The sequence below is a fragment of the Mirounga angustirostris genome, unplaced genomic scaffold, assembly GCF_029215605.1.
Source record: "Mirounga angustirostris isolate CCGP_5_RB_7025 unplaced genomic scaffold, mMirAng1.0.hap1 SCAF_13, whole genome shotgun sequence".
NCBI lineage: Eukaryota > Metazoa > Chordata > Mammalia > Carnivora > Phocidae > Mirounga > Mirounga angustirostris.
The window spans coordinates 62319049-62334969 of NW_026991721.1; the positions used below are offsets into that span (position 1 = coordinate 62319049).

Below are 15921 nucleotides of genomic sequence, written 5' to 3' on the forward strand. Positions count from 1 at the left end.
GATGAGTGAAGAAGGTTGAAAGCTATTAGGAAATCCTGCAATTGCAGAACATTCTGATGGGTAGAAAAAAAGTATCTAAAGAACCAATATGACTGCCAGGAGATGTGCGTAGTAATCTTGGTCTTCAAAGGGGAAAAAGTGAATTTTGTGAAATAGAGCCTTCCTTTATGTTGATTCTGAACCAAATTCTAGGATGGATTACTAATGGATAATTTATGATTACTTAGGAAAAGGCACTAATTCCTATAATGAGTCATGGTAAACTAACGATATAATCTTTTGTGATATAGTTAACAGTTGGAAAGAGTGGAAAATATCAAATTAAAAAGATTGGCAGAGGGCGCCTGGGTGGCTCAGTTGGTTAAGCGACTGCCTTCGGCTCAGGTCATGATCCTGGAGTCCCAGGATCGAGTCCCGCATCGGGCTCCCTGCTCGGCAGGGAGTCTGCTTCTCCCTCTGACCCTCCTCCCTCTCATGCTCTCTGTCTCTCATTCTCTCTCTCTCAAAAAAAAAAAAAAAAATCTAAAAAGATTGGCAGAGATTTAGAAATATGGGCCAGGTGGGTTTTAGTAGGACTTTTAACTAGTATATATTAACAGACAATCTCTTTCTTCAGGGAGGCTTCTAAATTTTTTTTTTTTAAAAGATTTTATTTGACAGAGAGAGACACAGAGAGAAAGGGAACACAAGCAGGGGGAGTGGGGGAGGGAGAAGCAGGCCTCCCGCTGAGCAGGGAGCATGATGCGGGGCTCGATCCCAGGACACTGGGATCATGACCTGAGCCGAAGGCAGACGCTTAGTGACTGAGCCACCCAGGTGCCCCAGGCTTCTAAATTATTTTGATGAAGACTTCTGCCCTTAGGTCTGGCTTGTTCAATATTTTTTAAACAACAAGTTACATTACAGCAGAGGTCAGACTGATGCATGACAAGAGGCTAATACATAGGTAGACAGAATCAGGATCCAAAGTCTAAAACAAGAGTCCATATAAAAAAAGATGGAATTTTGTAGGTACAGTACATAGTATATTTAGGTTCAAAAATCAACCCTCAAGGCTAGTACTATATATTGTTAAGAACAATAGCACATGGGAAGAGATTTCAAGTGATATTAATGTCAGTATGGGTCAACCTAGTGATGGGGCCATCCTCATATCTAATGTAATCTGAGGCTGCATGAGTTCAAATCTATGGAGAGTTCACTGAGTGACAAAGATGGTAAATAGAAGGCAACCATTCAAATTGGGGAATTTGGAGTTAATTAAAGTTCTCAGAGCGAAAAGATGATACCAGCTTTTAAATCCTAAGGGCTGTAGTATGGAGATTAAGATTTAGAATTTTCTAACTCTAGAGGGCAGAGCTAGGGCCAATATGTAAAAGTCACATAGTGGCAGATTTTTAGATCAATATGAGAAAGAATTTCCTAACAAATATAGAGTTGCTTACAAATGCAAGGGACTACTTTTAGGAAGAAATGAGTTTCCCATTACTGATGATGTTCAAGTAACTTGGATCATTCACTTGGTATGTTTTCAAGAGGATTCAGCATTGCATGTGAGTGAGAGGAAAAGCCCAAGATTCTATGAATCCAGTGTGAAGTAGGAGATTTTACAATCATGATAGTTGCTTTGGAATTTCCTCTGAAAAGTAAAAGAATCTCACATAATCTCCAGAGACCAAAGTGGACCACCTCTGGAGCTAAAAGAGCAAATACAAGCCTTTCTCTACTTCCTTATGCCAGCAGTGAAAGCCCAGAGGAAAAAAAGAGTAACCTGAGTATCTATCATTCTCTTTTGTTCCCTAACCTAGTATTTCAGAGAATAGGAGTAAAAATTACAGGCACTGGGGAGGCACAATTCTTTGGGTCTCAGATTATTCTTCTCTAGCTGCTTATGTTCTGTGATCAGCTTTGTTACCCTGCAAACCTGAAGCATTGTAGGCTATTCGCAGGGCTGACCATTTAGACATGTTCCCCTTACCTCCCACGGCTTCCAAACTCATCAATATCTAAGATTTCAGCAATTATTATGCCTCTTGTTCCAGAAGGCTAAACTCATCTGTCATGACACCAGTAACAAATTAGATAATTTATTTAGAAAGGGTAATTAAGAACAATTTGAACCATAATTAGTTGATTTAAAACATCACTATCTAGAGTAAAGTTTTCTGATTTTAAGGTCATATCAGTGCTCAGTTATAAAATCAATCTTACTAACCTCCTCGAGCAAAGCTATTGGATGGGTTTACATCCAAATGTCCTGGCACTACCTGCTTAAGCACAGTGGACATTCTTGAAGTCCTCCTTTCAGTCCCTGAAAGTCAGCCAAAAAGAAGAACAAAAACCACGTCGTTCAGGTTAACATTACTCAAATGACAAAAAGTTATCTTCATGTGTAGCATGTCTAATTGCTGCCAAACATTGTACTTTTTAAGTACCCACAGCTTTAATAGAGATAACAAGGCACTGTTACTATTTCCTCAGAGATACACACATTTGCAAGATTATAGAGAGTTAGGTTTGGCAAGTGCAATCAGAGAATTTAATGATAAATGAAGCAAGGCATGCATGGTGTTACTTTACAAGAAAAGCCACTTTCTGCTTATGTTGAGCTAATTCAAATAGCTGATTAAGCCAAGGAGACCAACTTTTCAAGTCACATGCTCCTGTGTCTAACACATTAGGGTTACCTCTACATGAACCCTTTGGGGTTCCATCACATGATAACTGAAACAGAATATTAGTACAAGTCTTAATGGCTTCATCCAAATCTAGTGAAAACAAACTGTACTACAAATCATAAAAGGCTGCAGAAATTTCAGGAATTTCAAACTTACACACAATGATTTACTACATATGCATTTAAATAATCAGGGGTTCACCTTATACATTCAACTTTGTAATAATATGTTAAAGTCTATGTAAAAACAATTCTAGGAAAAAAGATGACTTGATGTTCCCCACTCCTATTATTCTTTTAAAAAGGAAATAATTGAATCCCCACATTTGGTTACTGTTACTAGACATTAGCAGTGGTATGCTGATTTTTAAGTAAAAGGAGCTAAAGTTATAGCCCCACAGGGTAAAGCTTTAAGGGGTCACACAGAAGGAACAGTATAAATAACTAAAGAGACTAACGCTGGGTTAGAATGAATCTGACCTTTCATAGTTGTCAAGAAGGAAGTATTATCAGATCTTACCTGGAGACAGGGCAAGTGCTGGCCTGACCGTAAGGGCGTTATTGCCACTGAGTTTCTGATGGACAGAAACTGCATTCAGTAAGGCTTGCAGGTATTTTTCTTGTTCTATGCTACTGGAAGATTCTAAAGAGGAGGTAGGAGCTATAAAAGAAAAAGTGAATAAAACAAACTGTCTCTATGTTAATAAAAGAGCTATCTACCTAAGTATCTTATTCTTTCTGTATATAATCTTTAAGTTACCACACCCAAATATAGAAACCAGAGCCACTTTGAGCTGTAAACTATTAGATGGCTATCCTCCTTTAATACTGGTTTCACCACACCTACTTCTTGGTTGCCTCATCATCCTCCCAGAAAGAGCCCAGGTCTGGAAAACCAGCACAGGGCTGTCCTTCCAAGCATAGGAGTAGCTTCTCATTATACAAGCAACTCAAAATGAAGAGTCACAAAAGGCAACATCTCCTTGATGATTTCCCCCAATTATCCTGTCCATGCTACCGTCTGGAAGTAGAGGATGGAGTGGGTTCCCTTGGCATCCCAGAGTGGGCAGAGGTGAGAATTCCCCATACTAGTAGCTTTCTTCTAATTCTGCCACACAGGTCTAACAGGGCACATGAACTTGTAGGGGTTTGTTGCAGGAAGAGGGGAGGAAGATGGGGAGAAGGTAGCAACAGCTACTGCCAGATTCCCTGGTCCTTCTAAGAGAGGGGCAGATGGTATGCACAGAGGGAAACAAATGTGAATGCAGTTCTAGGTTGGAGGTAGTCTGAGTCTGGTTTGTGTGGAGCAAAGAATCACTGAAACTGGCCCAGGCACCTTAAAGAGGCATCATTCTGGACTCATTACAAGGACAACAGGTATTAACAAATTTTCTTACATCTTGAATAAAAAAATAATTAGCAAAATTATATTTTACAAACTTTAAGAGGCCATTATTGTATTTTATAAACTCTAAGATGTCATTAATTATAAGATGTACCATTATCTTATGTACTAAGAATTAAAAATTCTTCCATTTAAACTATGACAATTCTTTCTGATCACATAAATGTTAAGATGTATCCCAATTTCAAAGATATTAAAATGTAAGCATATGTGCGAGCTCAAAAATATGAAATATTTTTGTATTAAAAATATCAGAAACCAGTGGAATAAAATAATTTCAATTTTTCCAATGAAAAGCTCAGTGATATATTTATCAGGGCTCTGAAATGATTCCCTCACTTTACGTAACTTATATGCTGTGTTCTATTGTATCTACTGTGTGGCTTGGGAGGATTTCCCAGTGTCCAAATAGTTCAAAGCCAATTGTGTTTAATTATACCAATGTTGAGACTCCAAGACAGGTGGGATAATGCTGCTGCTGCTGATGATATGTTGTGTGTGTGCGGCCCTCAGTCAAGTGAACGGTCAAGGACATACTGGCCAACTTTTAACTTTCAGGAGGAAAATGAATGAGAACAAAAAGGAGATATCAAAAGCACATGGTTTTACCTGCTGACCCACAGAACTTGACTTACCTCATTTCCAAAGAGTTAAGAACACAGCCAAACCTAAACTGGATCTGATATCTTGGTGGTCTATTGTTTAATTTTATTGAGCATCTACTATAAACTAGAAGTTATGGGAAAGGTCAGCAAAATATAGCTCCTGACTAACGTCAAGACCCCAAACATAGTGCTTAAAAATATCCTCAGAAAAAAGGACAGCAGTACTATCTGCTTTCTTAAGTTGGCTTCCCTCTAGCTTCCTAAAATATCCTTTGCTTGAGAGCTTCTTTAAAAAAGGCAGCATTTTGGTCATTAGTTTGCTGACTTGTTTGTGTGTGTGCATATGACTTGCAAGAATGAGATAAAATATCTCATATTACATGGGACAGAGAATCCCTACTTGCCTCTGAAGCTGTTAAATACATTTGGATGCTTCCCAGAAGGAAAGAGAAAGATTAGCATAATCTAGTTTCCATCTGTGGATACTTTGGTTTGCTGAAATGAAAATAGCCTAGAACCGAAGACTTTATTATACCATTTCTATTAAAATCCAAATATAGACAGACATATTAAGCAAGATGTCAAATTCAAGGTGTAACCCCCACATTGTCAAGTAGTACATGTTTTATATTGCACAGTGGAAAGCCTGTGTGTGAGAGAAGGCTCAATATAAGGGCACAATTGGCATTCCCAGATATTACTTCCTTTATTTTTAGGAATTCTCTGAAGTGAAATGATCATAACTGTGCTGCAGAGAGATGCTTACCTGCCTGAGGGGAGTTCTGAGATTTGAAAAGACCAACTACTCCCTTCCCATGGAATCCTCCAGATCGGAGAAGCAGGGTACTGCTTCTTGAGTTCTTCCAACATACAACAGGCAGGCGATTGTGTCGATAGCAGCGGGCTACTCGTGGTAAACCACTGTCTTGTACAGCTTGAGGTACAACTAAAAGGCCAGGATAGCTTCAGGGACATGGAAAGGAGAGAGAATGATTGGGATTGCAGGGGGTGGGGGGGGGAGAACAGGAAAGAAATGGGGGGAGAGGGAGGGAGAGAGAGAGAATATGAGAACATGAATATCATCATATCCCATAATTTTCTAAGGCTCAGAAACATACTGGAAGGTTAAGATACTTTTTTTAAACATGGAACTTAGTTTCAACTCAGTTCTCCAGGGGTTGAGAAGAAACAGCCGAGATGTGAAAACAGCTAAATAAATCCATTAATCTGTAGTCTTTTTTGAAATAAGCCCCCTTTAGTGATACTGCAGACTTCTGCGGAATAACCTAAACTTAGAAAATAAAAATGCGATATAGAATTACTAAAAAGGCCTCTGTTAAACTGATGATTCCCTTTGCATTACACACTACTTTTTGTCAACTTGAAATAAAGATTGTAAGATTACTGGATTAAAACAACTTTATGAGGATGACAAGCCAAATTATCAACTCAATAGTCTGCTGAAATGACAAGTGAGCATAGAGTACACTAGTATTAGCCTGCATGAGATGGTGAAAGAACTAAAAATCAAAACCAAATGATTTTTGGTATGAGAACAGTATGTTCAAATGTCAAAATAAGTTTAAATATTAACACTACATGTTGATAATTTTTTAAAAAAAGATTAGCTCATGAAGTTACAGGATATGACGCTGGGAAAATACAAAACAGACAGGAGTACTTTGTTTTTATAGATTAGGAAACACAGGAAGATAGGCAGGTTTCAGAGTCATTTCCTTTAGTTTATTTAGAAATACTATTCCAAAGAGATTTCATATTAGAAAACCTCCCAACCTCTAATCCCATATATTTGCATGCGAGTATGTTTGCTCTTCTTCCTCTTTTTTTTTTTTTTAAATATAGGCTCCACACCCGGCTTGGAGACCAATGTGGAGCTTGAACTCACAACCTTGAGATCAAGACCTGAGCTGAGATCAAGAGTTGGATGCTCTACCAACTGAGCCACCCAGGCACCCCAAGATAACTGTACTCTTAATCCCTAGCACCTATTTCATCCATCCCTCCATCTACCTCCCTCTGGTAACAATCTGTCTGTTCTTTATAGTTAAGAGTCTGTTTTTTGGTTTGTCTCTCTCTTTTTTTCTTTGTTCATTTGTTTTGTTTCTTAAATTCCACATATGAGTGAAATCATATGGTATTGGTCTTTCTCTGACTGACTTATTTTGCTTAGCATTATACTCTCTAGATCCATCCATGTTATATTCTAGATCTATCTATGCTGTTGCAAGTGGCAAGATTTTATTCCTTTTTATGGCTGAGTAATATTCCATTACACACACACACACCACATCTCCTTTATCCATTCATCAATTGGGCTGCTTTCATAATTTTGTTATTATAAATAATGCTGCTATAAACATAGGGATGCATATATTCTTTTGAATTAGTATTTTTGTATTCTTTGGGTAAATACCCAGTAGTATGATTAGATCATAGGGTAGCTCTACTTTTAATGTTTTGAGGAACCTCCATTCTGTTTTCCAGAGTGGCTGCACCAGTTTGCATTCCCACCAACAGTGCACAAGGGTTCCTTTTTCTCCACATCCTCGCCAATATCGGTTTCTTGTGTTTTTGACTTTAGTCATGCTGACAGGTATGAGGTGATATCTCCCTGTGGTTTTGATTTGCATTTCCCTGATGATGAATGATGTTGAGCACCTTTTCATGTGTAGGGTGGGCAGGTATTTGTAAATTTAAACTGTCATTTAAAATAAGATATCTATAGCTCTTCAGGATCAGAGGGGTTGAAACTAACAGTAACATTAAGACAACTTTCTAAAATATGTACAAGGCTTACAAAATACAAAGTAGTTTCATAGCATTATTCTATTCAGTCAAACTGGGAATTTATGAATGCAAAGGCAACAACTTACCTGGAGATGAAAGTGCTTAAACTTGTGGATGGCGGAAATGTAGTTTTAATAAATATAAATATAGAGCATGGAATAGAACTTAACTGATAGAGGAAACAGTGAGAGATGACAAGAATAGAAGAAAACATGTTCATTTCCATTCTCTAATATCCCTTGAAAATATTCTAATTAGACAGCATAAGAAAACCCTGTCTACACTTGGGTCAACAAATACAGTGTGGGCCCAAACAGGCTCCGCCCATTCATTTATTTACCATCTACGGCTGCTTTTGTGGCAGAGCAGCTGCAATGAGACCGTATGGTCTGCAAAAGTGAAAATGCGTACTATTGGGTCCTTTAAAGAGAAAGTTTGTAGACCCCTGGCCTACAGCAGACCATTTCTCCTATCTACCTGGGAAAATCCTGTGTTTATTTCAAGTTATCTTCAGTCATGGTAGGAAAGATGCAAATGGGAAGAGAAAGACAAGTAAAAAAAATCCTAAAGAAGACAAAAACTTACCTTTCACCTTTTGCTCTAATCTAGGCACTATTCATTGATATAATTATACTTCTGAGAATGCCAAGGAGATGCTTGCTCATGCTGCTAAAAAACGTCCCTTAAACACACATATCCCTGGAGATCTTGCTCTTAATTTTCTGATATTTTTCTCCCTTTGGGTTATGATGACAAATAGCCCATTCAAGACAAAATAGAAGAAAGGAAAGGTGTCTTTCTGGAGCCCACTAACGGACTTACCTCCGGCACAGTGAATACATCCTGTTGGAGGCAGTGATTCGAAAATACTCTGGTTTTGAGCGAGAAGAGCTGCCACTTATGGTTCCCAGACCTAAACGCTGATAGTCTCTGAAACAAGCTTTTTCCACTAACTGTTCCATTGTAGACTTCTCTGAGGCCTTCAGAGTGGTACTTGTGGGGAGTTCACTATCATCTGAAACTGTGAAGGCAGAAACAGATTTTGAAAAAACGATATGGCTCAAAGTAGAGGATTAGAAGCTTCCTTTTGAAGAGGATTCTTAAACCAAGAGTGGTTTATATTAGGGCTACAGGCACGATGTATATATTAAATCCTGTTAATTCCTTGAAGAATCATTATGTTCAAACATAAATTAAAACCATAATGGATAGTCAGGAAATAAAACATCAGGGGCTCAAAATGCCAGGGAAGGGGTGTGCCTGGCTGGCTCAGCTGGAAAAGGATGCGACTCTTGATCTTGGGGTTGTGAGTTTGAGTCCCACATTGGGTGTAGAGATTACTTAAATAAATAAATAAATAAACTTTGAAAATGCCAGGGAAACTAACTAAAATTTTCTAAAAATAATAGAATTTTGGATTCATTAGCCATATTTTTCTGTTTCAATCAGGCTTGCTTATTAATGCCAAAGTATAGTGATTTCTATTTAGGACTATAAAATAAACATTCAAATTTCGTCAGAGGCTAACTCATCAGTAAAATTTATCTTTAATACGATCACTATACAAACTTCATCATCCAGGTTTCAGTTAACTTTTCAGAACATAAACTTTTTTTAGAAATTTCTAGGTTAGGCAGAAGTTCACTCGTGGGAAAAGACTTTTCTTAGAGAGGTATCAAGAGGTTATACTTTTTTTGTGGAAAATATTTTTGTCAGAGGATGTGGTATACATGGGAAACTCCCTCATAATTTTGCAATCACAGGTTACAGAATCACTTAAGATTTTAGATGTGGAAGGATTTATCCAATAATCAAGCATTTAGGGAGGATTTAAGAAAAACCCCTAACATTCCTAATTGTACTGCATGTTCTAACTAAAAAAAAAAAAAAAAAAAAAAAATCCATGTTAAAAACTGTCCTAATTTACTTTATTTATTTCTACAGTGAAAGAAATCAAATTAAGGTTTCAGAATTTTTGGATATGTACTCAAAGTTCTAATGTCAAAGGGAATGATATGGCTCTTTTCCATTTAAAGAAAAAAAATTACATAACATAATAAAATAAAATAAAATTTAAAAAAAGAAAAAGAAAAAAAAAGGGAGCGCCTGGGTGGCTCAGTTGTTAAGCATCTGCTTTCGGCTCAGGTCATGATCCCAGGGTCCTGGGGGCTCCCTGCTCAGTGGGAGGCCTGCTTCTCCCTCTCCCACTCCCCCTGCTTGTGTTCCTTCCCTCGCTTTGTCCCTCTCTGTCAGATAAATAAATAAAAAAATCTTAAAAAGAAAAAAACCCGTAACAGCTTATCCCTACAAATACAAGACTTTGTGTTTTAGTTTGTGAACTTCACAATGCAAATATACCATCAAGTACCAGTTTTCTGCTGGCTTTTTATTTTCAGAGGAGCAAAGAGCATTATATAATTTGGTCTTTTGGTAGAATAAATATAATAAAATAACAGTTTTTCTTCTGTGTAATCATAAGAACTTCAAATTAGAAGAGTCAAATACCAATGGGTAATGTCTTTATGGCTTTCCATGTGACTCTAAGGAGGCCAGGGTTTCCACAAATGGTCATTCCAGTAATGCAATGGTGGGTCTTTTCATTGCTCTCAGAGTATGTAGGTATACCTACTGAAATGGAGACCTTTAGCCAGTGATGTCTCTAAATATGAGGTTTCTTTCTTCAAAACGTCCTTATTAGTAGTAGTAGTAGAAGTAGTAGTGGTATAGTCACTAGTGATTGACTAAGATCCTGAAAAGAAAAAGGGTGCAAAGGTATCCTGCCTCCTATTAGATCAGATTCGCCCTAGTGTTAATTCCATAAACATACTCCATAGTGGGTTAAGGAACAGAAAACAGTCGATAAGCCATTTTGTGACTGGTTTCCTGCCTCTATTTTCCCAACCGAGAGGTATCTCAGCTTCTCAGATTCTGTCCTTTTGAATATTTACTAGGCACTTTTTTTCTTACCATCTAAGAACCCTTTCATCTTTGGTCCCTCATTTTGATTCAGAGTACCCACAATGTTCTTACCCCAAACCCAAATCTTTAATTTTGAATACCCAATGTCCTTGTTTCCTTATATTTATTGCATAACAATAAGGTACAGGGGATTACTTTGTACCTAAATTTCCCATGCACTGGGGTTTCTTTCTTTCTCCCTTTGATGAGACCCATGTGACAATGGCCAACCAACTCTGTGGATTTAGTAAAAGAGAAGTATAATTTAGCAAAATCTTATCTGAACAATGGAATATTGGGAAAATAAATATTCTTTTTTTTCCAATTCTGAGATGCTGGTAAGTGCCTCCAATCTTCTCATGAGGTTTAGGTTCTTGTGAGTCTAAGTTTAAGGGCAACTACATCTGAGTGTCTTATTCTTATTCATATAAGAAGAAAGAATAAAACCAATTCATGAAGGAAAAAGGAGTTCTCACATACCTGATATATCATCTTCTTCATTCCATCCGGGACGATTCATTCGCTCTTCCACAATTGTCCCTGTCCTCCTCTTCAATAAATACTGCCGCCCAATTGTCATTTTCCCTGCCCTTTTGGCACCTTTCACAATTGTTTTTGAGAAGGTGCTACAAGTCATAAAACCAAAGAGACCATCAATTTAATATGAGGACAACATTTACATTTTTTGATACCTACACAGCTCAACTTGTTTCCTTTCCACATCCACAGCTACTAGGATTGTCCAGACCCCAGTAAGCCTCCCCTTCTTTAGATCATTTTGTATATGGCAGTAGACTAATTTTCTAGAAAACACTGTTGTCATCAGGACAGTTGTAGACAAAAAGTGCAAGAACCTAGAGTGGCACATAAGCTACTTACTCCAAATTTAAACTCAGTTTGGCTTTTTGGTCAAACATGCCCCTTAAGGCACTCTGGTTATCCACGCCACTGCCTCTACCAGCTCCCACAAGCCACGCTGGTAGAAGTCCTCCTGCATGGGAGCCTGTTTGCTCCCCTCTCTACTAATTCAAACTCTTTCTACTAATTTGTAGGCTTTTCTTTGAGATCATATGACAATTATAGTTAGTACCAGGTTTAAGTGTGTATGTGTGGTGTCCTGCCTTCTGACACCATAAACCTTTACATACTCGACAATTCTAAGGTGTTTTAAATCTTAAAACTGCTATATCTCCCTGGGCGCCTGGGTGGCTCAGTCGTTAAGCGTCTGCCTTCGGCTCAGGTCATGATCCCAGGGTACTGGGATCGAGCCCCGCATCGGGCTCCCTGCTCTGCGGGAAACCTGTTTCTCCCTCTCCCTCTCCCTCTGCTTGTGATCCTGCTCTCACTGTGTCTCTCTCTGTCAAATAAATAAATAAAATCTTTAAAAAAAAAAACCCTGCTATATCTCCCTTGCAACTGGATAGATTAAGCTTGACACAAAGAGGTTGATTTTATATGTGTGTGTATGTATGTATTTCCTTCCATAGTCCACAGATTCTAAACATAAAACACCATACAAAGCTTTGTATCTTCCATAGAGGGTCGGAATAATAGATGTCACAGGTTCCTCTGTGACTCCACAGTGCTAAGACAAGATGCTTCACTCACTACTGTAAATACCTAGGAAGCTGCTCATGTTTCAGTGTATCATTTCTGGATCTGCATGGTCCCCTTCACTTACCCGGTAACAGTGGTACGGGGGTCAGCTATGCAATTTAGTAATGACACACTGTCTGGAACCTCAACTCTTCTATAATCTCCAGCCTACCCCACTTTTAGGCAAAGAAAAGAGCTTTTCTCCAAAGTCTGCAGAGTACTCCCTAATATGTAATTTGTACTGGCAGATGACCAAATTCTAAGCAATGAATGAACTGAACTTTTGGCCCCTATATTTTATCACCAATTGAAGATAAATTTTAAGCAATTGTTATTTTGTAATAACTGAAATGTAAAAGTTTCAACATAAATTACTAAAAATTTTCATCAGAAAATAAGGGGTCCCACAAAGAAATATGACAACTAAATGCAATGCCTGATCCTGGAATGGATCCTGTAGTAGGCAGAAAAAAAAAAGTAGCTATAAAGGATCATCAGCAATTTGAATAAGGACTCTGGGTTAGATAGAAGTTTTATACCAATTCAATTTCCTGGTTATATACCATGGTTTGTTCTTAGAAAACACATATTGATATATTTAAGGATAAAGGGGTGTTATGTGTATAACTCAAACAGTTTAGGAAAAAATATATATGAGAGAGAACGATAAAGAAATGGAGCAAAACATAAACAATTGGTGAATCTGGGTAAATGGTATACAGGAATTCTTTGTGTTATGTGGTAACTTTTCTGTATATTTGAAACTGTACCAAAACAAAAAGTTATAAAAAAGAAAAAAATAAAGGCTACCATCTGTAGATCAAAGCAAAACTGTCTGGATATCAAAGAAAACTGAAGGGCCTGCTCAAGGGCAGTTAGAAAGGAATCAATATGGGTAAAAGGGGGAACAGAATTTCACATTCTAAAAATATATCATGAGCAATGGACATATTGGTCAAAACCTCTTGTAGCATTTAGTTTTGGGAACTTGTTCCATACATCAGTGCTACCGTTCCATAACTTTCTGAGCTAGGTTCAATGGGCTTGACAGAATGGCAGACAAAAAGAGCTGTCACGTACACACTGACACAAAGGATAGGTCATTTCCCCTGCCGGGGAGCTATGAAAAGGCTGAAATGAAGAAACTTGACTGTCTTCTTACCGGAAGGAGGTGTTCTTTTCCTTCTGTTTCGGTAAAATTATTTGTGGGGTAGTTTGTCCAGCAGCAAAAGCAAAGGTGGTGAAAATGGACTGAGGATAACGGAACTTCATTAGCTGTTTCTTAAAGATCTCTACTACTTCTGGACTCACTTCTTCATCAAACGCTACTTTAATCAACTAGAAATAAAAAGAGAGAAAATACATCAGAAGGATTAATTAAGGATTTCCAGATAACTTCCCCCAAGTTACTGAAATAACAGAAAATAATACTAAATGGCAGAAGTCCAGAGGTTGAGGGGACCTTGGATATCACGTAATATAATTTTTTATTTAAAGAAAAAGGAGTCAGAAAGGTTTACTTGTCATAGATGGTTCACCGGCAAGGAAAATCATCTATCTTGAAGTTGGGTTTCTTTAAGACTATCTTTTCTATGATGGGATAGAGATATTAACTTATAGTGGCTAAAGTAGGAAACATGTCCTTTTTTCTCAACTGTTGGTTATAGATGGGGAATTTGGCCTAAGGAAGCCTCTTCTTAGATATCATAAATCTAGTATATAGAATCCTAACCAATATAGCCAGGCAATATTCCAGTTTAGAGTCCTTTGGCAGGTGGAACAGTGAAGAAATCCCTAGGAGGCCCCTGCCCCCAGGTGATGGGAGAAGGTCTGGAGCCTAGAGATCAGCAGCCTCACATTTCACACAATGAGCACATGAAGGTCCTAGGGTGGCTTCCTGGATAGAAGGAATGAGGCAAGAACCAGTGCCCTCAAAAATCTGAGAAGTCAGAGACAAGGCATAAAAATAGGAAGAGCAAAATATCACAGACTGAGAACTGTAAAAAGGAAAAACTAAGAGAAGATCACTCTTCCAGTGTCTGCTTTGTATCAGTAATTCCACAAGTTCTGATACATTCAAAGCCCCCTAGAAAAACCTCTGCTTAATTAAAGGTTATTTAGTTAGTACCAATAGTACTTTAGCCTTGACTATAATTCTTAGAGTTTTATCTCTTCCACAGGAGGGCCATAGGGCATTTCCTTCTGAAACAGGTACCAAGAGAACTGCTTTCTATCTACAGCCTTTATCAAACACAAAGGTATGACTTGGCAAAGAACAAGAGTCAATAGTGTGTGTCCGAATTTCTAAGATCACTAAATATTGACAGATAATCTGTTGGTACTCAGTTGGCCAAGGGGTTCAGGAAGTGGGGGATTAAATACAGAATGATTCAGGGGTTTACTCAGTTCAAGATTACCCTCTCAGACCCTCTGATCCTCCTCATCCTCTAACTTCTGACCCCATTACCACAGAAAGTGGCCACATCATTTGTACAAAACTTTTAAATAGTAGTAGAGGAATGGCTCCCTTTCTTAATACCTGAAAAGATGCTGATGTAATCTGTAGTCCCTCTTGCTGCAACTGGTTCTGCATCGTAATCTTCTTCTCCTTGGTGATGGAGGCAATAGGAAAACTCCGCACAACTGTCTGCTCACCAACTACAGGAAAGCAGGACACACACTCAGCAACAGCACTTTACTGCTTATTTATAGAGTTTCTGCTTCCCATTTTATCAGCCTCTGCTAAAGAAATGTATTAGGAGAGGACAATGCCCAGGAATGCAGTGAGAGAAAATGCCATGATTCTAGAATCACATTCATTGATTTTATTGCATGACAATTCACTCCTGAGACATGATCCTTTCCTGGAGCGAATGAACCATCACAATCTGCCTACCTTCATTTTTTCTATTTCCCCAACCTGCTGTGTGCCACACCAGATCACCTGGCTTAAGGCAATCTTAAAGATTCTTAATCTTAACGGCATCCATGATATTTAATGTAAGTATAAAGCAAAAGAGAAAAGATTTTTTTTTAAGATTTTATTTATTTATTTCAGAGAGAGAGACACAATGAGAGAGGGAACACAAGCAGGGGGAGTGGGAGAGGGAGAAGCAGGCTTCCTGCTGAGCAGGGAGCCCGATTTGGGGCTCAAACCCAGGACCCTGGGATCATGACCTGAGCCGAAGGCAGATGCTTAACGACTGAGCCACCCAGGCGCCCTGAGAAAAGATTTTTAAAATGTGTTTCCATACGTGGTAAAAGGTGCTGTACCTTGTATTTGTGCCTTCATAGAAGATACAGGACTAAGCTTAGGCTGAAGAGTTTTAGGAATTTAAATACTAAAGCAAATAAGGGAAAATATAATTATTTATCAACTACTAGAGGTTGCGAAGATGCAAGTCTAGAAAATAAGTAGCACATGCAAAGCCTCTCTTGGAGAGCTCAAAGGTCCCCCTGGGAGAGAAGAGTCACATGCCGAATATAACATGTCATTAGGTCCTTGGTTTGAGGGACAGGGCTTTAAATATTTCAGAAAGGGAGAAGATTTCTGCATGCTAGATGACTTGAGAATGATTCCTGGAGGAAAGGAGAGGGAAGGTGAGCGTTGAAGAGAACATAGGTTTGGATTTGCAGAGGAAAAGAGGAGGGAATTTCAGGCAGTGGTACAAGTGAAAGAACAGGAGCAGCAATGGGCAAGGCCCCTTGGCTAGTAAGCCGGAGGGGTGAGAACTGAACTAGGTTTATGAGTTCATACGTACATCCACTTATCATCATCAGAATTTCTCATTCCTTGGATCTGTCAACTCCTAACCTGGAAAATTCTGATTATCCTCTTATGTTGAGCTCATATCCAGAGGCTAAACAAAATT

The 15921-nt window shown here is 38.4% G+C and overlaps 1 protein-coding gene across 3 annotated transcripts in view; it reads right to left on the reverse strand.

Moving 5' to 3' along the window:
- SBF2 (SET binding factor 2) overlaps positions 1–15921 on the reverse strand; it is a 472728-nt gene that overhangs the window by 40602 nt on the left and 416205 nt on the right. For 2 of the 3 annotated variants that reach the window (XM_045894160.3, XM_045894158.3), the window contains 7 exons: positions 14589–14707; positions 13212–13387; positions 10934–11079; positions 8318–8516; positions 5454–5650; positions 3198–3338; positions 2216–2311 (listed from right to left, as the gene is read on the reverse strand). In XM_045894160.3, coding sequence (XP_045750116.1) covers positions 2216–2311; positions 3198–3338; positions 5454–5650; positions 8318–8516; positions 10934–11079; positions 13212–13387; positions 14589–14707 — 1074 coding nt within the window. The remainder of the gene's footprint in view (positions 1–2215; positions 2312–3197; positions 3339–5453; positions 5651–8317; positions 8517–10933; positions 11080–13211; positions 13388–14588; positions 14708–15921) is intronic. The other variant, XM_045894159.3, reaches the window with a different exon arrangement.